General features: G+C 39.5%; 1 protein-coding gene across 1 annotated transcript; it reads right to left on the reverse strand.

Annotated features, from left to right (window-relative positions):
* Positions 1 to 3207: 3207 nt before the first annotated feature.
* Positions 3208 to 7351, reverse strand: LOC311043179 (B-cell receptor CD22-like; the record flags this gene model as incomplete). Its single annotated transcript, XM_084054363.1, has 9 exons — positions 7317 to 7351; positions 6450 to 6542; positions 5833 to 6159; positions 5507 to 5731; positions 4661 to 4921; positions 3991 to 4071; positions 3597 to 3678; positions 3429 to 3456; positions 3208 to 3318 (listed from the first exon to the last, which is right to left on the reverse strand). Exons 2-9 carry the CDS (start codon positions 6502 to 6504, stop codon positions 3208 to 3210), a joined length of 1170 nt encoding a protein of 389 aa, XP_083910489.1. The 5' UTR covers positions 6505 to 6542; positions 7317 to 7351.
* Positions 7352 to 21589: the final 14238 nt, after the last annotated feature.

Below are 21589 nucleotides of genomic sequence, written 5' to 3' on the forward strand. Positions count from 1 at the left end.
AAAAAACTAATATATATTTTTGGATTGACAGAATGGATTAGTATGATTGACCACTTAAAGGACAACTTTGGTTTTTTACAACCAATGTTTATGTTTTAGATTGTAAGTAAAGTAAATAAAAGATGAGTGTTAAAATTTTTAAATTTACTGCTTTCTATAGTTTTAGCAATTTTCACAATCTTTTTTACAGTGTTTTCACAGTGGGCGGGGGCATTCTGTCCGGTGGCTAAATATGTATTTTTTTAACACAATAACCCGGCGTTTTCTTTATTATTATTTACAGTAGCTCTTCTAGCCCCCAATAACTCACATCTGGCCATCTCAGACAGCCGGACCTTTTTTATTGTGTAAAAAAGGCATATTTAGCCACCGGACAGAATGCCCCCGCCCACTGTAAAAAATATCGCAAAAAATGCTAAAACTATAGAAAGCAGTAAATGAAAAAAAAATTACACTCATCATTTATTTACTTTAATTACAAGCTAAAATATAAACCCTGGTTGTAAAAAAACAAAGTTGTCCTTTAAGCCCTATTTCATACTTCATTGTACATCAGTTGATCATACAAAGATAGAGAAAATGGGCAATCTGCGAGCTCACAACGATGCGTTGTTAGCTTACAGAACTGCTATTTTTGCTATTCTGTTATAAATGTTGAACGGAATTTGAAAAATGTGTACCCCAAAATTCATTATTTTTTAATAATAAATTAATCTATTGTCGATATATATTTTGTTCATAATCAATTAAATTGATTAGTTTGACTGTTGCACCCCTAACCTGTATCCAGGTCTTACCATAAGAAGGACAATGACGAGGACAGCTGTTTAGTAGCCCTGTTTATCAAGTGGTAGTTAAACCGTTTCAAAGGTTCAAGTTAACCAGTTAAAGCGGGCGCTGTCCCCTCAGCCAGCCACCAGCAGTCACCGGATACAGGACGAGTGGGCACCTAAACATTGTGGGCACCACAATTCAAATTGCCTATTTGTTACCAAAAAAAAAACATGGTCTGAAGTAATGTAAAGTATAGGACTATATATGATTTGAACATGCACGGTACATCATAATCATCAAAATGTACCCTTCAACTTCTAATTTATGCCCATAATGACTGGCTAACCACAGGTTTGAATGCACTTTGTAGAAATATTCTGTTCAAATCACGTATACTTTTACATAACTTCAGACCAAATTATTTATTTTATTTTATTTTATTTTTTACATGTAAGAAATAGCCAGTTTAAGGTGCCATCAATGTTTAAGTGGCCACTCCTCCAGTTACCCAGTCACCACCGAGGTGCTAATATTTGCCGAAACGATTTTGAAACAACTGCACTTCTTTAACCTGTCTTTAAAAACCATGTCACACTTTGTTTACACCAGTGGTGTTTTTTTATTTTATTTATTTGAAGGACCCCCATAACTCTTTGAGAGTTACAGACCTGTAAGGGTCCAATTGGAACCCTGAGGGTCCCTGGACCCCCACTTTGAGAACCACTTGGTTTACACAGATTTTAAGTAGAACAGGCTTCATATTCTAGGGCAGTGGTTTTCAAATTGAGGTCTGGGGACCTCCAGGGGTCCTTGATAGGGTTTCCAGGGAAGCATTTTTATACTTCAGATATAAAAAAAATAGCCAATCTAGATGTCTAGATGTAGATTGGCTACTTTAAAAAATAATTTGGAAAAATTGTTAAATTTGAACACAAATCTTCTCTCATGGGGGTCCCTGGCACAAACTCTTTTCAGAAGGGGGTCCGTGGCCAAATACATATACATTTGGGGGGTCCTTGACATGAACATGTTTGAGAAACACTGTTTTAGAAGGATGCGTAATGGTGGATGGCTAAATCATTGTTTCTCAACTTGGTGTCGGATTGATATTGAGGAACCAAATGGACCCCACACAGGTCTGTAACTCCCAAAAGTCTACAAATGGAACCAAATGGACGCTAACGGGTCTGTAACTCTGTAACAGAGAAAAGATGTATGAAATGGGGGTCCGGGGCCTAACGCATATCAAACTTGGGGGGTCCTTGAAATGAAAAGGCTTGAGAATCACTGGTCTTGACAGTGCCATCAGGGCAGAGTGGAAGCTTGTTCACCAGTAGATGGCGGTAGTGAGTTTGTTGTGTGAGTTTGTTTTTCTGTGCAGTTGTGTGTATGCATCAGTTCAAAGCATACATCAGCACTTGTGTCATGTCCCCCCACCCACCACCACCTCTTCCAACTTATTGTAGGCAATAAAATTGTCATTTTTTAAAAAGAACTCCCGTTGTGTGTGTCCTCTTTGTTTATGTGTGATGCAAGTTATGGAGAGAGATTCAGCACACTGTCTACCAGTGGTGGAAGAAGTACTCTAGCATGCAAAACCTACTGTAATATTTTACTGTTCAGGAGGAGTTACAATCATTCACCATAGAACTGAAATACCATGATGTGGATAAATAGTGACAAAGTCAGAATTGGAATTTTATATATGCTTTTATTGCAGGCAATTTAGCTTAGCATGTGACTATCCATTAATACATGAGTAAAACTTAATCAAAATGTTTAGAACTATTAAAGAAATAAAACAAATATAATTATACAAATATATATTACCACATTTTGGAGGGAATCAGAGTAGACGGCTGTTCCAACTTTAACTCCCTAACAGTTCACCTAGCTGACCTCTGCCTTTGTAGAAATGTTATAACAGCACTTTCAAGAGAATTTACCTTTTTATTTTTATTTTATCAGGCAGAGAGGAACAAAATAAAAACAACTGAGCAGCTAAAAGACAAGGATGTTGCTTAAGGCATCCATAGCCTGTATCTGTCTGTATTTTATAGTACCTATCCACCCTCTGGGTTTCTCTCCTTTCTATTCCCAACTCCACCATAACATCTTTACCACATTATTTAATTTCTCTATTTCACCCACAACTTCTCTGCTGATTCCTCAATGTGCGTGCGTGCATGCGTGCGTGAACTACAGGCCCTGGTGTGTGTGAAATGTATGCACTTCCTCTTTCTCTCACTGTACCATCTCCCCTCTCTTTCAACACAGTTTTATGACAGTGAACATTTTCTATTTGTTCTGCTAATCAAATAACAAGCTAGCTGATCTTGGCTTTACAAGCTGTATTTCAGTGTCCAGGCAGCAGACTGATAAGCACCTGGTCTATTGTTAATGTAAAGGAAAGTCTTCTTGCTTCGGTTTTCTTTACACGTTGCTTTCCTCTTCTACAACCCTGGTGTCCTGATCAGCAGAGGAGATGAAGCCTCGTCTACGACCAACACTTCCACTGATGTTCACATAATCTGGATTGTCCTCCTGAGACGTGACAACACACATTGAAAATATATCATGAATACATCATAATGTATAAAATTCATCATCATAAATAAGTACAATAAATAAAAAAATAATTGATCTCCCCTCACTTCTTTGGCCATGCCAGAATCTTGTTTCCTTTAAAAACAAGGAATATTATTTTAAAACAATTGTTTTAAGGTTTTGAGAAAAAGTGTTGCAATACTGACAAGAACAGGATATAGTTCAATAGAGTATTGAAACTTAGACTGTCATTGTAATGAGTCATGATGACTCACCAGGCCCACCACATAACCAAAGGAAGCAGCAGCACTGCCAACACCTTGACTCCAATACCAACACGAAGAATGACAAGATGACCTGCAGCAAAATGACACCATATTTAATTATCAACTGAGAAATAAACCAAACAACAATTGCTTTCAGTGTGGTTTTCTGGTGCTCTGAGTCTATATATTTTAAATCTAAAACTACATCTAAAACTCCAGTATACACTTTAGTAGATTTAGTTGCCAGGTTACAGCCTGTAAAGTACATTATTATTATTATTATCATTATTATTATTATTATTACTATTATTATTATCATTATTATTATTATTATTATTATTATTGTTGTTGTTGTTAGTATACGTTATTACAATCATTCCTTCCAACATTATCCTCTACTCACTTTCCATTGTGTCCATGTGCAGCAGCACCTCAGTAGAGTTCTTTTCTCCTTGTGGATTCATTGAGGTCATTCGTGGAGGGTCTATGACGGAATAAACATTGATGCACTCAAATAATTGACACTATTTACGTGTTTACAAAGTACAGTATACACAGTAAACAGTATGTTATATACTAGTCCCTGACACCAACCTCCGCACCATGGGCGACCGGGCCTTCTGTTACACAGCCCCATGTCTGTGGAATGCCCTCCCTGACCACCTGAGAGCACCACAGTCCACTGATGCTTTAAAAAAAAAAAAAAAAAAACCTACCTTTTAAAAAAAAGTATATTTCTAATTTTCATGGACTTTGTTTGTTTTTCGTTTTAATTTCAAAATTTTGGCCCCTTAGTTTAGCCTAGTTGGGTCTATTGTAATTGTTTTGTTGCCTATGCTGTTTTTATGCCTTGCTTTTAATCTGTAGCACTCTGAGATTCGTGATAATGTAAAGTGCGTTATAAATAAAATGTATTATTATTTATTATTAGTTTCTCTAGGGATAAACAATGGCAATAATCAATATTTTTTATAATGACATGTCTAAAATGATACCAGCTTCAGTCAAAGTCATAAAACACTGGACTCTAAATTCATGAATACAATTTGATCTTAATTGAATTAAAAACTCACACTGAACATGAAGAGTGACTTCAGGTGAAGTGACTGTGGCAATGAAGTTCTTTGCCTGACAGGAGTATCTTCCACTGTCACTGGGTTGGATGTTAGAGATGGTCATTATCTTCTCCTGTGTCACTTCAGTGTTGTCTTTGAGAAGGATGAGGCTCTGGATTGGTGGATTTGAACCACTGCTGCTGCAGGTCAAAGTGATTGAGCTTCCTTTGACAACATCTCCTGGTGGACTTACTGACAGCACAACCCTCTTGGGACCATCTGTTGGGAGTAAAAAATATAATAGCTGTACTTTAACAAAATTCTCCTAGGATAATCAGATCCACTTCAAACTCACTCAGTGTAAATAAAATACTGTAATGATGAAAAGTTATCAAACTCATGAGTTTTTATCACACGCACCAGTGGCACCACCATGGTGATTTTCCATGTTTTGCCATGAAACAGGGAATACTTTGTAACTAGAAAGTAAGGTCAAATCAGCCCCAAATTTCACGTTTGATGTGAGTCATGGCCTGAACACATTTAGGTGTGAATATTTAGTTACAATAAAGTCATAACGCCACCTACTGGCATTATGTGTCATAGGCATAGCAACAATTGCCTGGACAAACTACGTTTGGAACCATGTTGCTCTGCAGAAACAGCATGGTGGATACTGTGCATCCTGATGTGGATAAAGTTACGAGGGGAGGGCCCGGTCATCGCTGCTTGCAGCTTTAATTTAATATGATTCTTCTTTGAATGTGCTGTTGTATTAATTGAATATAAAGACAGAATGAAACAGAGATAAACAGATTCAGACAAAGAGACAGAAAGACGTCACATGAACTCATATAAACTCACACTGCACATCCAACATCACAGCTTCAGACTTCCATGTCTCTTGTCCTTCAACAGCACACTGGTAACTCCCAGCATCCTCTATTTTGACCTGGAAGTTTGGCTTGGGTACTCGTTGTCCATTTTTAAACCAGAGGGGGTTGGGTCTTGGTTTACAAGACATTTGACAGTAGAGTATCACCTGTCTCCCCTCTGACGCAATGGGAGGACTCACAAGTGCAGTCAGTCCTGATCAGAAGAATAAAATCAAGATGGACGTCAGTTGGTGAGATTGACAGGAAATATTTGACTTTGAGTACATGAAAGGTTAAAAAGGTACTCTTGTTTACCTGTTACAGACAAAGATAATGTTCGACTTGTATAATCCATTGTTGTCCGAAACCTGAAGTAATAACCTCCCTTATCACTGTCTTGTATGTTATTGATCCTCAGTGTACAATCATGGTGTTTATTACCAATGTATTCAATACGACCTTGATATGAAGGTTGTTCAGAGAGAAGAACTGGAGTGTTCCCTGAGCTGGAGTACCAGTATATATCAGTGACAGTTTGACCCACTGGGTAGTCATATGAACAACCAAGATCTACGGATGAGCCTCTCATGACACATGGAGATGGATTAGTGAAGGTCACTCCCCACTGACCACTACAAACACCTGTAAAGACACACAGAACAATAAACAACCGTCAACAAAAATGACAATCTTCTGATTGTTCTTTTTTATAATAATAATTCTGACCTTCTGGCCTCATTCCGTTGATCCACTAGATTGTGATAACATGACATGATATTTTCCTCAATATGAAAATATAATATAATAAAATGGAATACAGAATATTTTTATATTTACCTCATTATAGATTTTTGTTGTTTTTGGAAGTCATTTAGTAAATCTATGAGGGGTGAACACACTGTAAATATGAAACCATTTCAAACTGTCCTTACCAGGTACCAAGATCAGAATGTCCAGGATCACACTGATTGTCTTTAGAAACCTCATGGTATCTTGAGGTGAAAACTGACCCCAGCATCAAGTAACTGCAATGAAAGACACACTTCACAACCAACAAATGTACTGTACTATCTGTTATACTATAAGCTGTCAATAAATCTATGGACATACTGAGTCTCATCAATGTTAATGTTACATTTGAATAATTATAGGGTTAGGGTTAGTAGTAATACAAGTTTGTATTTGGACCATTTCTTCACTCTCATGTCTGAAAGGTTTGAATTGAAAGTGCCTCATGCAACCATATCAACTTCAACCTCAAGTTTACTGTCACACCACATGTTTCACAAAGAGTGAAATTATTACCCAGAAAGCTTCCATGAATTGCAGTTAAAAGATAATAATTTGAAAAGGAAATTGTCAAATAACCAACCAATATCAATACATCATTTATGAGGCTTCTTACTTGCAGATATCAACTAGAAAAGTGTGCTCCTCTGCGCACAGATACCCGCCAGGCCGGGTTGCCTAACCAGTGTCTGCGAAATTTAGGAGGCAGTCATAGCCAATTGGAATAGAATCTGCTAAATCTGACTGATACATCTTGATCTCACAAATTGCACACATACTGTACTCCCTACTGGGAGTATGTGTGCAATTTTCACGGCAATCAGATGGTGTGCTCATTATTTGTGGCATTGTTTGCAATACGGGCCCCTCCCGCAAACTTGTAGCCAATCGTAAAAATCTGTTTAATGTTAATTGAATTGCCTTGTTAAAATGTGCTATACAAATAAACTTGCCTTGCCTTGCCTCCAATCCTGTCAATTAACATGAAATATCAATGTTACTTTACTCACCGGTCTCCAGAGCTTGTCTGTCCAGTACGTCTACATTAACAGTCATCTGATAACCATAAACAACACACACCCACAACTAAAAAGAGAAGTCAGGATGAGAACCACTAGAATATGTTGTTTACTCCCTTCCTCCCTCGTCTTCACACATTACGTATACACATTAAGAGTTTTTTAACTACTGCTGATGTTTAGTTCACTGTTCTCTGTATTAATACTATGTTAAAGAAAGCATGCTGTACTGTAGCCTATAAAGTAAGGTGTTGCTGGGATGGGAGAAGGACTGGATATCTACTGTACCTCAATCTAACCCAGACCCAACAGATAAGAACTAAAATAAAAGAGTATAAGTAAACTAGGAAATTCTGTGTCTCTGTGGATGCTAGAGACAGTGTGGCTCCAATGTGGATCCTGGACTTAATGTGACATGTGACCAGCCTGTGACATCAGTCATCTATGATATTATCTATGAAGTTTGACTTCACATTGTTTCAAGGTTTCAGCCCAGTCAGAACCACAATTGAATTCCATTATAAAATTAATATTAATATGTAAAAAGTGTGGCAGTGTGCATACACTGATCCGTCCGGCAGTTTGTGATATTATTATGTGATATTATTTCCGGACAGACAGAGAGACAGACAGACAGACAGACAGACAGACAGACACGTCATTTAAGGTTCAACATTTCCATCACAGAAACTCATTGTTATTGGCATCTCATGGCTTCTCATGGCTTCTCCATTTCGACGCCATCCGAGTCCGTATTTGACGAGTTGGGAGTGAGAACGTGTTGATTAAACCATAAAACATATTCCAATGTGAACACCCAATTCCTGGTGAAGCCAACATATTATTTACTCCACAAAACATAGTATCCCACCTGGGATTTAAACCCAGAACCTAGTTCCAGCTGTAAGGCATAGGCATGTACCCTACCCACTATGCAACATAGCCATGGACATTGAACACCCGTCCACAGCTACAGTAGCTACTAGGGTTAAGATGTGTTGATGAAGTAGATGCAACGTAAATGGTGTTGAACTGGGAACCTCCTGACCTTCATTTCTCCAAAACCTTTAATCCTATCAGTATAAAATGTGGTTCTGAGTGAAAGGAGGAGAACAGTTTAAAGTGTAGTATGTGTTGTGTGTATTGTATAAACATTGTTGGATTTATGGCAATTTAAGGATCGTGAAGAATTAAGAGCTAAAATGTCTTCAAGTTATAGTGGTGATTAAATGTGTGTGTATGTGTAAGAGCAAGTTCAAAATAAATGACCAGGATCCCAAAAGCAAAATGATTAAAGCAGTGAGTCCAGTAGCCTACAACAATCCTCATTTAATGAAAACTCAATTTGTCTGTACATTCATTATATGACATTGTCTTCACAGTAAAATTGTCAGTGTCTCAAAATTACCCAAATAGGTTGGGTCCATAGTACACTCTCAGAGTTATAAACAGTTAAGATTTTAATGCAGCTGAATAAAACCAAATTACTCTGATTATTACACAAGCTCTACAACATAATAATAGTCACAAGTTTAACAAATGATTACATCATTATTAACTTAAAGGGATATTTCACTTTCTTTTTTTTTTATTGTATTTTATTTTTTTCATTTTCCAAAAAAAATAAATAAAAATAAATGAAAAAAGTAATTGAAAAAACACGGCCCCTCACGCATTAGGAGGGCAGGATGAGTCACCAGAACCAAGGACGGGTGTTTTTGATGAATCTAACATGGTTAAAATGAAGTTTGAAGTTACAATGGGTTTGTATAGGAAGGGGGCGTGTCTGATAAAATGAATATCAAATATCTAAATAATGAATCAAGCAACTTAAAAACTGTCTGGGGGTTCACAAAGGCCTGAGTAGATGATAAAATGACCAAAAGTTTTTTTGAAAGTGAAATATCCCTTTAATTGATTTGACTCCTTTCCTGAACTTTCAAAACCAATAGCTAGCATAGCAAAGTAGTATACATGAATCATAATATAAATGCTGTCTGTCACGTGGCAACCCGTCCTCTATATACACACATACACTACACACATCTGACTGCATTGAAAGTTAAGGAAGGACTAATGGTTTTAAACTTGTGTATTCATAATGAAATGTTCACTGATTGTTTGCTGGTTGTCTCTCCTACACTGCTGGTGGCAATCCCCTTGATTGGGAAGGTGCCAAGTGCTGTGGAGGAGGGGTGTTTCATATGCTTTAGGAGTATTGTTTATTTAAACCGTCATTGAGTCTTTACCCCAAGTTATATTTGTTTAATTGTAACGCATCATTAGGAATGTTTAGGTTACTTTTATACTGTGGCACAGGGGAAGCTCTGGGAGTATTTATGGAAGTATTTGGAATTGTTGCTAATTGGTTCTGTGTCCTGTGGTAGGATCCACTCCCTATTTAAGGGAGGCTGCAGGGACAGTTAGAGAGTTAGTTAAATATGGGTAGAAACACACGTAACATCCCTGAGGGAGAGCTACAGGGCCTTGTGTGATCAAGGTTTAGCCTGAAGAGCGCTTTTATCCAGTTGGGTCTTGTTTATACGTGTTTGCCTTAAGTGCTTATTTATTGTTCTCATTGCTCTATTTTAGACTTTCAGGCCAGTATTATTGTTGCTAAAAATATATATTCTTACACTGGAGTTCGATGGAGGATAGGGCGAAATAAAAAAAACAAAATGCATCTCTGACTCTGACTGTCTTTGGAGCCTTGGCCGTTCGAGACTTTTCACACTGTCAATGAATAAACATTCCTTATGTTAAAAAATAAAACATTTCAGCCTGCCAACATACTACTGTATGCTCCCATCCCTTATAAACAGATTTGCTGGTGGGATTTTCCCCTCTCTGGTCAATAGATCAATGCTTTTTAATTTAAAATAAGTCTAGTAAATGCATCTGGATTTGTGCTGCTTTTTTTTTTTTTACTCAATTCATATTGAGCTGTTGTTATTCAATTGTAATTACATGTGTGTTGCAGGACTGTGTTGTTGTGATCTGCATGAGTCCTGGTCCCTGGTTTGAATGTCACTGAACATCCTGTCAACATCCTGCTCTTGCTGAGTAATACAACATAAAAAAAGGTCAACAGCATTAATGCAATGAAATGGAATGCTGAAACAAAAAAATCTTAAATTATTATCTCCAATGTCTATTTTCAGTACAATTAAATAATCAGCCCATCAACAAATAATATTTGTTATAACTAACAGGTGATTAAGAGACACAAAGACCATTTATTCTTCTTTGTAGAGAAGATAGTAGTTTTGCATGACATTTTTGTCAGAAGAGTGTAGTTTAACTACTTGAACCCCATCATCCCTATTCTGGGGGGAATAATTGCAAAAAATAGCCGATCTACAAGCTCACAAAGTTACACGTTGTGAGCTTGTAGATCGGATATCGCTTTGGCAAATAGATTTGCTGCAGAGGGAGAGAAAAGAGTGCATCGACTATGGTGCAATTCAGGTCAATTTTACGAGGGTATAAGTGGTTAATGTTTCCTTCTCCTTTCTCATGCTGTGAGAAGGGTGCAGAAAAACACAGGTTTAGAAAAAATAACTCTAAGGGTGTGTTCACACTGTCTAGTGCTTTTTATGCTGAACGACGTGTATTTTGTTTCCATAGCAACACTGCTTACACAATAGGCTGTATGCACAGCAGCCATATTGGAAAGAAATTAGGCCTCTCCCTTACATCTCCCTTACCAATCCTCCTAGCCTCCTATAATTCTCCAAACCTCTATCCTTCTGTCTAAACCGCATTCCTTTTGTCTGACCGGGTTTTTCTCCTGCGCTCAGCAATTGATCTGAACTTGCACATGGGCAATGATCATTACATGTGCAGACACTCAGGAACGATATTTTTTAACTTTTCCCAAATTGAAGCTGTTTAACTCATTCACTGCCAGGAATGAATTAATTAATTTGTATTCGACGTTTGGCGTGTATCGCAGAAAGTGAAATATCCCTTTAATGGTATGAGGTGATGACATTTGGGATCCATGACACCTGACAGGTGTACTGTCCAGAGTCCGCAGGAGACACATTAGAAACCTTATGGTATCTTGAGGTGAAACTGCAAGTAACTGCAATGAAAGTAGCTGTCAATAAATATGGCTATAGTGTGTCTCACCAAAGTTTATGTTCATATTACATGTGTTTCATATGAGATATAATATCACATGGATTTATTGAAAGTTTGTAAGTTTTATATTTGAATCAATTCACTTCTTCACTCACATTTCTGAATGGTTTGAAGTGAAAGTGACCTCATGCTACCTTGTCAAACATCAGTATAAGATACAATCCTGTCAGTGAATGTATAAAGCATCATTGTTACTAAATTACAGTGAGGTAATTCATACATACTCAATTGTCTCCAGAGCTTGTCTGTCTACATTTTAGTCAGACAACTTTTGGATTGAATTAAAACATTTTTTATTGAGCATACATTTTAGCATAGATATCTTACGCATGGTTTGGCATCAGGGCTCTGTCTCTATTCATTCCCTGTAAGCATGAACATTTTTATAATTAAGTGAAATCCCAAATTACAGGGAATGAATTAAGACCCCAAAGGAGAATATAGAATCAGAGCCTACAGGTGGATGCTGGGGTGGCGGTGGGATTGCAAAACTTCATAGGGCAGCAGCAGACAGCGAGGCAACGGACAGCAGAGAGGCAGCAGCCGTTCTGCCTTGACTCTGCCTGAATTAGCTCTGCAGGCTTCATATCATTCTCATGCCAACTCCTTCAACACCACCACTTGGTCAGGTGACCCAAGACAAGCACACACACAGTGTGCGTGCTTGGGTCTGTGTGAATTCCCCCTGACGTCATATTTAGACAGACAATAGTTAAATACACTTGTAGAGAAATACCACAGCATCACACATCTACATGAATAGTCATCTAGACATGCTGATAACCACAATAACAACACACACCGGAAAAACAAAAAGGGAACTAGATTAAGACTGCAAGAATGCTTTCTTTCCTCTCTTCCTCCCTCTCTACAGAATTGTTGACTTTTATTTTTCTGTATTAATAGAGTGTTAAAGAAAGCATGCTGTACTGTATAAAGTACACAGTGGTCACAAACAAACCAAAACAATCTCACAATTTCTATGTCCACCTTTGGGTGAAAAAAAGAAAGATGCTATTTGAAGGAGTTTGTTTTGTGTCAATATAGCAGGTTCACATTTATAAACGTCATGTGCCCTAAAAAAATCACACCTCTCACACCCAACCACATATGTCTCACAACCCCTGAGAATCTGCTGCTGTGCATTGTTAATAGCGTTACAAACCAGCCGATCTTCACGTTATCAGCCCATAGATTGGGCTCCAAATCAGCACAAAACATACCATACATTTGGGCCAGTTGGGCCCATCCATCCATCCATCCATCTTCAACCGCTTATCCGGAGTCGGGTCGCGGGGGCAACAGTTCCAGCAGAGAGCCCCAGACTTTCCTCTCCTGAGCAACATTAGCAACTTCCTCCTGGGGGATTCCGAGGCGTTCCCAGGCCAGTGTGGAGATGTAATCCGCCCATCTGGTCCTTGGTCTGCCCCGGGGTCTCCTCCCAGTGGGACGTGCAGCGAGGACCTCCCTAGGGAGACGCCCGGGAGGCATCCGTACTAGATGCCCGAACCACCTAAGCTGGCTCCTTTCCAAGCGAAGGAGCAGCGACTCTACTCCGAGTCTCTCCCGGGTGACCGAACTTCTCACCCTATCTCTAAGGGAGATGCCAGCCACCCGTCTGAGAAAACTCATTTCGGCCGCTTGTACCCGCGACCTTATTCTTTCGGTCATGACCCACACTTCATGACCATAGGTGAGAGTAGGAACGAAGATTGCTCGGAAGACCGAGAGCTTTGCCTTCTGGCTCAGCTCTCTTTTCGTAACAACAGTGCGGTACAGCGACTGCAGTACCGCTCCTGCTGCTCCGATTCTCCGGCTGATCTCCTGCTCCGTCCTCCCCTCACTCGTGAACAAGACCCCGAGATACTTAAACTCCTTCACCTGGGGCAAAGCCTCATTCCCTACCCGGACTGCACAATCCACCGGTTTCCTGCTGAGAACCATGGCCTCAGATTTGGAGATGCTGATTTTCATCCCAGCCGACGCACACTCGACTGCGAACCGATCCAGTGAGAGCTGAAGGTCCCGGACCGATGGTGCCATCAGGACCACATCATCCGCAAAAAGCAGTGACGCAACCCTTAGCTCACCGAACCGTATACCCTCTCCGCCACGACTTCGCCTCGAGATCCTGTCCATGAATATCACAAACAGGATAGGTGACAAGGCGCAGCCCTGTCGGAGACCAACCCCCACTGGAAAAGAATCCGACTTACTGCCGAGCACCCGGACACAGCTCTCGCTTTGGGCATACAGAGATTGGATGGCCCTCAACAAGGTCCCCCTCACCCCATATTCCCGCAGCACCTCCCACAGAACCTCCCGGGGGACCCGGTCATATGCCTTCTCCAAATCCACAAAACACATGTAGACTGGATATGCATACTCCCAGGCCCTCTCCAGGATCCCTGCCAGAGTAAAGAGTTGGTCAGTTGTTCCACGACCAGGACGGAAACCACATTGCTCCTCTTGAATCTGAGGTTCGACTATCGGCCGGACCCTCCTTTCCAGTACCTTGGCGTAAACTTTCCCAGGGAGGCTGATTAATGTGATACCTCTGTAATTGGCACACACCCTCTGGTCCCCCTTTTTGAAAAGTGGGACCACCACCCCAGTCTGCCACTCCCTTGGTACTGTCCCAGACTTCCACGCGATGTTGAAAAGACGTATCAACCAAGACAGCCCCTCAACACCCAGAGCCTTCAGCATTTCTGGACGAATCTCATCAACCCCTGGAGCTTTGCCACTGTGGAGTTGTTTAACTACCTCAGTGACTTCCTTCCGGGAGATTGACGACGATCCCCCATCATCCTCAGGCTCTGCTCCTGTCAGGGAGGGTGGGTCTGATGTCATTGGGTTTAGGAGTTCCTCAAAGTGTTCCTTCCAACACAGTTGGGCCCATCTAGGGTCTATTTGGGTGTTATCAGCCATTGCTTTCGGTGATTCAATGTTAAGGCATGTGCTGTCACGTGACCTGTCCAAGTTCTGGAAAAGACGCACTGTGATTGGCCAGAAAAGACGCGCTGTGATTGGCCAGTAGTCACTTTGATTGCCAGTTGGGGCGAACACTCACCCCAAAATATGATTCACGATTGTGTCCCTATCGGGACATATCAGTTATTTGGTGATATGTCTAGTATGCCCTATCATTTAAAATGAATGCATTTTTGATATATCTTCAATATGTATTCCTAGTCATCTATCTTTTTGTTAATAATGTGAAATATGTGTTGTTTTCTTAAAGAAAATAATCATGCATGGAAGCTCGTGAATATGGTTAACAAACCTTTATAGTAGTCATTGTAAAGGCGAAATGGAGGGTGACATTTTGAGGAACTGCAAGTGTGGTCACTCCGATGCAAGTTGTGGAACATGTTTTTAACTCAAATCTTTGCTTCTGGGGGGTCCCTGGAACAACATATTTTCACATGGGGGTCGGCGTCCAAATACATATAATTTTGGGGGTCCTTGACATGAAAAAGTTTGAGCACCACTGATATAGAAACATAGGTTTTTCAGAAATCTTCAGAGGTGGACGAAGTACTCGACCCCAGTACTTGAGTAAGTACAGATACTCCTTGGTCAAATTTACTCCACTAAAAGTAGAAGTAGCTCAGTCAAAATGTTACTCAAGTAAGAGTAAAAAAGTAATTGCTTTTAAAGTATTCCGTAGTAAGTATTCCAAAGTACATGCTTTGAAAAATACTTAAAGTAGCCTACAAGTAAAAGTAAAAGTAGAAGTACATTTCTTAATTTTTAGATCAATGAATTGCTGTAATTCTTTCACAATGAATTTATAGGACCTTGGAACTCTTGTTTCAGAGAAGTACTGTAGCTCAGCACTGAAACCAGCACTGCATGCACTGCTTTTAGAACCACAAAGCCTGCAGAAACACCTATAAAAACATAGAAGTGACTGAGGAACCTTTTAGTCCTATACACCCATACAAGATGTAACAAAGAGGCGAGTGGAGGGGGAAGACAGAAACACGGCCAGTGTGAGAGCAGAAGTTAGGCAAATTGCATTTTAGGGAAGACAAGAAAACAGCCAACCTAAAGGCCAAACCGCAACAAGGCAATTAGTCGCAACTCCTTGCAACAAAACCGTTTTAAGGTCAACCGCGCCAATGCAACTCCTTGCAACTGCCATTGGGGGTAAAAAAACCGAATATATATTTTTTGGATTGACAGAATGGATTAGTATGATTGACCGCTTAAGCCCTATTTCATACTTCATTGTACATCAGTTGATCATACAAAGATAGAGAAAATAGGCAATCTGCGAGCTCACAACAATGCGTTGTGAGCTTATAGACCTGCTATTTTTGCTATTCTGTTATAAATGTTAAACGGAATTTGAAAAATGTGTACCCCATTCATTATTTTTTAATAATAAATTAATCTATTGTCGATATATATTTTGTTCATAATCAATTAAATTGATTAGTTTGACTGTTGCACCCCTAACCTGTATCCAGGTCTTACCATAAGAAGGACAATGACGAGGACAGCTGTTTAGTAGCCCTGTTTATCAAGTGGTAGTTAAACCGGTTCAAAGGTTCAAGTTAACCAGTTAAAGCGGGCGCTGTCCCCTCAGCCAGCCACCAGCAGTCACCGGATACAGGACGAGTGGGCACCTAAACATTGTGGGCACCTCAATTCAAATTGCCTATTTGTTACCAAAAAAAAACATGGTCTGAAGTAATGTAAAGTATAGGACTATATATGATTTGAACATGCACGGTACATCATAATCATCTAAATGTACCCTTCAACTTCTAATGTATGCCCATAATGACTGACTATCCACAGGTTTGAAAGCACTTTGTAGAAATATTCTGTTCAAATCACGTATACTTTTACATAACTTCAGACCAAATTATTTATTTTATTTTATTTTATTTTTTACATGTAAGAAATAGTCAGTTTAAGGTGCCAACAATGTTTAAGTGGCCACTCTTCCAGTTACCCAGTCACCACCGAGGTGCTAATATTTGCCGAAACGATTTTGAAACAACTGCACTTCTTTAACCTGTCTTTAAAAACCATGTCACACTTTGTTTACGCCAGTGGTGTTTTTATTTAAATTTTATTTGAAGGACCCCCATAACTCTTTGAGAGTTACAGACCTGTAAGGGTCCATTTGGAACCCTGAGGGTCCCTGGACCCCCACTTTGAGAACCACTTGGTTTACACAGATTTTAAGTAGAACAGGCTTCGTATTCTAGGGCAGTGGTTTTCAAATTGAGGTCTGGGGACCTCCAGGGGTCCTTGATAGGGTTTCCAGGGAAGCATTTTTATACTTCAGATATAAAAAAAATAGCCAATCTAGATGTCTAGATGTAGATTGGCTACTTTAAAAAATAATTTGGAAAAATTGTTAAATTTGAACACAAATCTTCTCTCACGGGGGTCCCTGGCACAAACTCTTTTCAGAAGGGGGTCCGTGGCCAAATATATATACATTTGGGGGGTCCTTGACATGAACATGTTTGAGAAACACTGTTTTAGAAGGATGCATAATGGTGGATGGCTAAATCATTGTTTCTCAACATGGTGTCGGATTGATATTGAGGAACCAAATGGACCCCACACAGGTCTGTAACTCCCAAAAGTCTACAAATGGAACCAAATGGACGCTAACGGGTCTGTAACTCTGTAACAGAGAAAAGATGTATGAAATGGGGGTCCGGGGCCTAACGCATATCAAACTTGGGGGGTCCTTGAAATGAAAAGGCTTGAGAATCACTGGTCTTGACAGTGCCATCAGGGCAGAGTGGAAGCTTGTTCACCAGTAGATGGCGGTAGTGAGTTTGTTGTGTGAGTTTGTTTTTCTGTGCAGTTGTGTGTATGCATCAGTTCAAAGCATACATCAGCACTTGTGTCATGTCCCCCCACCCACCACCACCTCTTCCAACTTATTGTAGGCAATAAAATTGTCATTTTTTAAAAAGAAGTCCCGTTGTGTGTGTCCTCTTTATTTATGTGTGATGCAAGTTATGGAGAGATATTCAGCACACTATAACAGTGGTGGAAGAAGTACTCAAATTTAGTTTTGTCCTTAAGTGGCACTGTGGCAATAACACTGTTCTGTCACACATAAAAGTAACATTTTACTTGAGTAGAAGTCCCGAAGTTTGCATAAAAATATACTTAAAGCACCAAAAGTAAAAGTATTCAATGTGTAGAATGTCCCATTTCAAAGGTTTTCGAAATTTGTCAAAATCTCTAGAAAATAGCTACAATCTGTATCCCTGGGGGACTGACTTTCTATAGGCTAAGTCAAGGGTTTATCAGCTTCAATATGTCTTGCCATGCAAAAGATAATACAATATTATATTTAGAGTTTATATGTGCAACCACAGTATCTGTAAGTTACTGTAAGTAATCGACAGTACATGAAACATGACTTTGAGACGCTAGGACTCGTGTGGTTTATAACTACATAGTTGTTTTAATATTTGGTAATCCCCAGTTGAGCAGCTTTGTGATATTAGGAGTGGAAGAAGTCTTGGTAAACTCACCTAAACTCCCTATAATTGCAAATATATCTGGTTTCTAATTTTAGGTCATTTCCATATAATTCTATAAAAAACTCAACTGTTGTTTAGATATGTGAATATCAGAAGGTGTCCCTTATCCGTTGCCCTACCTTTACAAAATAACAGAGGTTATAGCAACTCGTTGTTTGAGTGAGTAATTAGAGCTACCAAATGAGGAAAATAATGTAAACCTAAAATAGCAGATATACAAGCTCATTGTGAGCTTGTAAAGGGTATTAGCTGACCTAGAGCCCTGGGGGCCCCGGTAAGTATATGGGCGGGTTTAAGTAGTTATAGTACAGTTTGAGCATACCACTGGATACAAGACACTTGGATTACTCAGTGAGAGTTGACATTGCATCACTTGAGCATGTTATTTCATTCAGTACATGAGCCAAGTGTCACTTGGCTCATGTAGTGAATGAAATAACATGCTAAGTGATAGCACATCAAAGACATTAAAGGCCAAATGAGATCACTGTCTGGCATGCATGAACATCACTGACATTCAAAATTAAGACTGTGATGGCTGACTCAGCAGCCACACATAGAGACTATAATGTATGGTAACTCTTCCTTTTGCTTTATATATTTAGTGTTTATTTCCAGTTGTTCATTATTAACCAGTTGAAATGACATCATTTATTGTTTAGTTGTTTTCTATGAGTTTATTTGCATTTGATTTGACTGAGTTTTCTTTGAGTTATCAGTGATGTGGGAGGGTTTTTACTGACATATATGGACATGATGGGCTGGCCAAAGCAATGGAGATCAGCTGCTCCAGATCTACAGCTAATCTGGAGAAATTGGACTGCACCACAGTCCCTCTGTACCATGGGGTGGGGCAGGGGTTTTGACTGTGTGTTTCAATGGTAGTCTTTGTCTTTTCCCCCTTTTGTATTAACAGTGGTCTGACCCGTCCCTATATATGTCCACCTCCTGTGTCATTCTGGTTAGTTCAGTTTTCAGTTCAGTTGTGTTGTACAGTCCCGTTTTTCTGTTTAGTTATTTATTTTGATTTGTTTATTTGAGCACAGTTATTGTTTATCTGTTAAACCATTATTTTGCAATGAAACACAAAAAGAAAGAAAAATAAATACAAAATATAGCTGCAAGCAGCGATAATATGGGGCCAGGAGAGAGAAAGAGAACAGGTCAGTTCATGAAAGTCCTTGCGGTCTTGTTTCCAATGAGGGCCTGTGAGCAATTAGGGGTTAAGAGTCTTGCTCAGGGACAAATTTCATGTCATCGACACATTTGCTGACCTCGCCTGGAATCGTACCTGGGGCAACCAGAGCCTCTGGCTCCCTAGGCGGGCTCACTAACCCTCAGAGAGAGAGAGAGAGAGAGAGAGAGAGAGAGAGAGAGAGAGAAACGGAATAGATTGAAGATAGAAACGGAATAGATCGAAGAGACGGAGAGAGAGACATGGAAACGGAATAGATTGAAGAGAAAGACATGGAAACGGAATAGATTGAAGAGAGAGAGAGCGAGCCATGGAAACGGAATAGATTGAGTCATGTTTTTTGCAATTCAACTTAAATGAGTGTGCATCAAGTGAGGCTTGAACCAGCAACCTTGTGGTCGTGAGGCACTCTTAGGTAGCTGCAACACTACCTATAGTGCTATAGCTTTGTCCAGGCTGATATTGTCTGTTGAGGATCACAAACTCTTGCCTTCTGTCATGACCCAAGCCCCTGTTTCACTAACACTAAGATCACTCGTTCACAAACCATTTACCAATTAAGAAATTGTACATCTCCTCAGAAGCAAAACTAGTGAAAGTAGCCGATCTACAAGCTCACAAACCATTAAAAGTTGTCAGATTGTACATCACTATTTTCACAATGAAGTATGTTATACATTGAAAAAACATACTCTCATTGCTATCTGAAAAGTTGTGAGATTGTAGATCAGCTGTATGTAAAAAACACTCAATTAAGTATTTCATGTTATCTTTAACAATTGCAGATGTATTCATTGATAGTCATGTTGTGTGAAATGCAACTTAGATGAAGTCTGCACCAAGTGAGGCTTGAACTGGTGACCTTCAGGTTGTGGGGCACACATTTAAGCGAGAAGCCACCAACAGACAAGAACCTGTGAAAAAGGAGATCACACAGATCCTACAGTTTCACGCAAATAGCTGAAAAATCCTGGGTTTAAGTGTTTTTCAAACTGCTCAAGATTGCGGACAATCTAAGGGCGGTGCTTACTGGTCAACGTGATAGATGTGTTCCTCATTAGTCAAGGCACATGTGTAAGCAGGTCTAATGGCTGTCGGCCAAACGAGGCATGACTTTTGCCTGTTTAAAGTTTCAATTTTCAAAAAATTGCTATAGCGCCCCCGTTTGACCAATTGGAGTAAGATTGGTTTCAGTGATATTTGGAATGGCCCTTTACATTTCTGCAAAGTTTCAAAGAATGGTAAGTCTGCATGTATGTGTTAGGGGCAGATGAATAATTGTCATAAAACTGCAATATTCATTGGCTCATTAAAGCTTCATTTTTTCACTTATGGAAGATATTTTGCAAACGTTTTTTGTTATAGGTCCAAAGTTCATGTGTAAAAAGTTTCGTGCAGATGACTCAAAAATCCCAGGAGGAGATAGGTTTTAACTGTTTTTCATATAATTCAAAATGGTGGGAGATCTAAAGGTCAGAGGTCAAAAGTCAGAGTGTGAAAGTTGTTCAGCATGAGGAGACGCATGTGTGCATCGAAGTTTCATGGCTGTAGGTGAAACAGGGCATGAGTTGTACCTGTTCAAAGTTGTCATTTTCAACTGAGTGCTATAGCGCCACCTTTTGACGAAAGATTGTGAGATTTATTTTTTGATCGTTTTTCATGACCATCTATCATATGGCCGAGTTTCATAAAAAGCGTCTGCACGGTTCAGCCAGAACTGGCAAAAACGGCAGAAGAAGAAGAAGAAACGGAATAATGCCAATAACAATATGGGTCCATGCTGGAAGCCTGGCCCCATAAAAAGGAACATCCTACTATAATTCTAGTAACCTCTGTTTGTCTGTATGTTTGTCTGTAGTGGTGTCACTACCCGGTTCTCCTCAGTGGCTGGAGCAATTGCTCTGATTTTGCACACAGCCATTGACCATTACCATCTGAACTTAACTGTGAAGCCCGTTTTTCAATTTCATCAAATCTCAGCTTCTTATTAGCCTTTATGTGTCAAACAATGTTGCCTCCCGGGTTGCCAGATCATGTGCGCATATCCCCCCACGGATGCGTCGACCGGGTATGGTCTAGTTGTTTTAAAAACAATAAAGTTTCCCTGTGTCTCTCCTTCCGACCAACTCGGTCCCTGACAAAGACGTTGACTCGAGTGTGTGCAAACTCCATGTAACTGAGAGGGTCATACGCCATTTAGGGAAGTAGGCTAATAATTACATAACAATCACATACTAACTTTTTAATGTAAAATCTGATATTTGGAAATCATTTTGATGTTTTCTAAATTATATAAGCAACACAATACACAATAGAAATGACGTTTAAAAAAAAAAATCACACAATATCATAATAGTCCTACATAGTCTTAAACTCAGGGTGGGGCAATG

Source organism: Gymnoscopelus microlampas (genome assembly GCF_963454915.1).
Source record: "Gymnoscopelus microlampas genome assembly, chromosome: 4".
Classification (NCBI taxonomy): domain Eukaryota; kingdom Metazoa; phylum Chordata; class Actinopteri; order Myctophiformes; family Myctophidae; genus Gymnoscopelus; species Gymnoscopelus microlampas.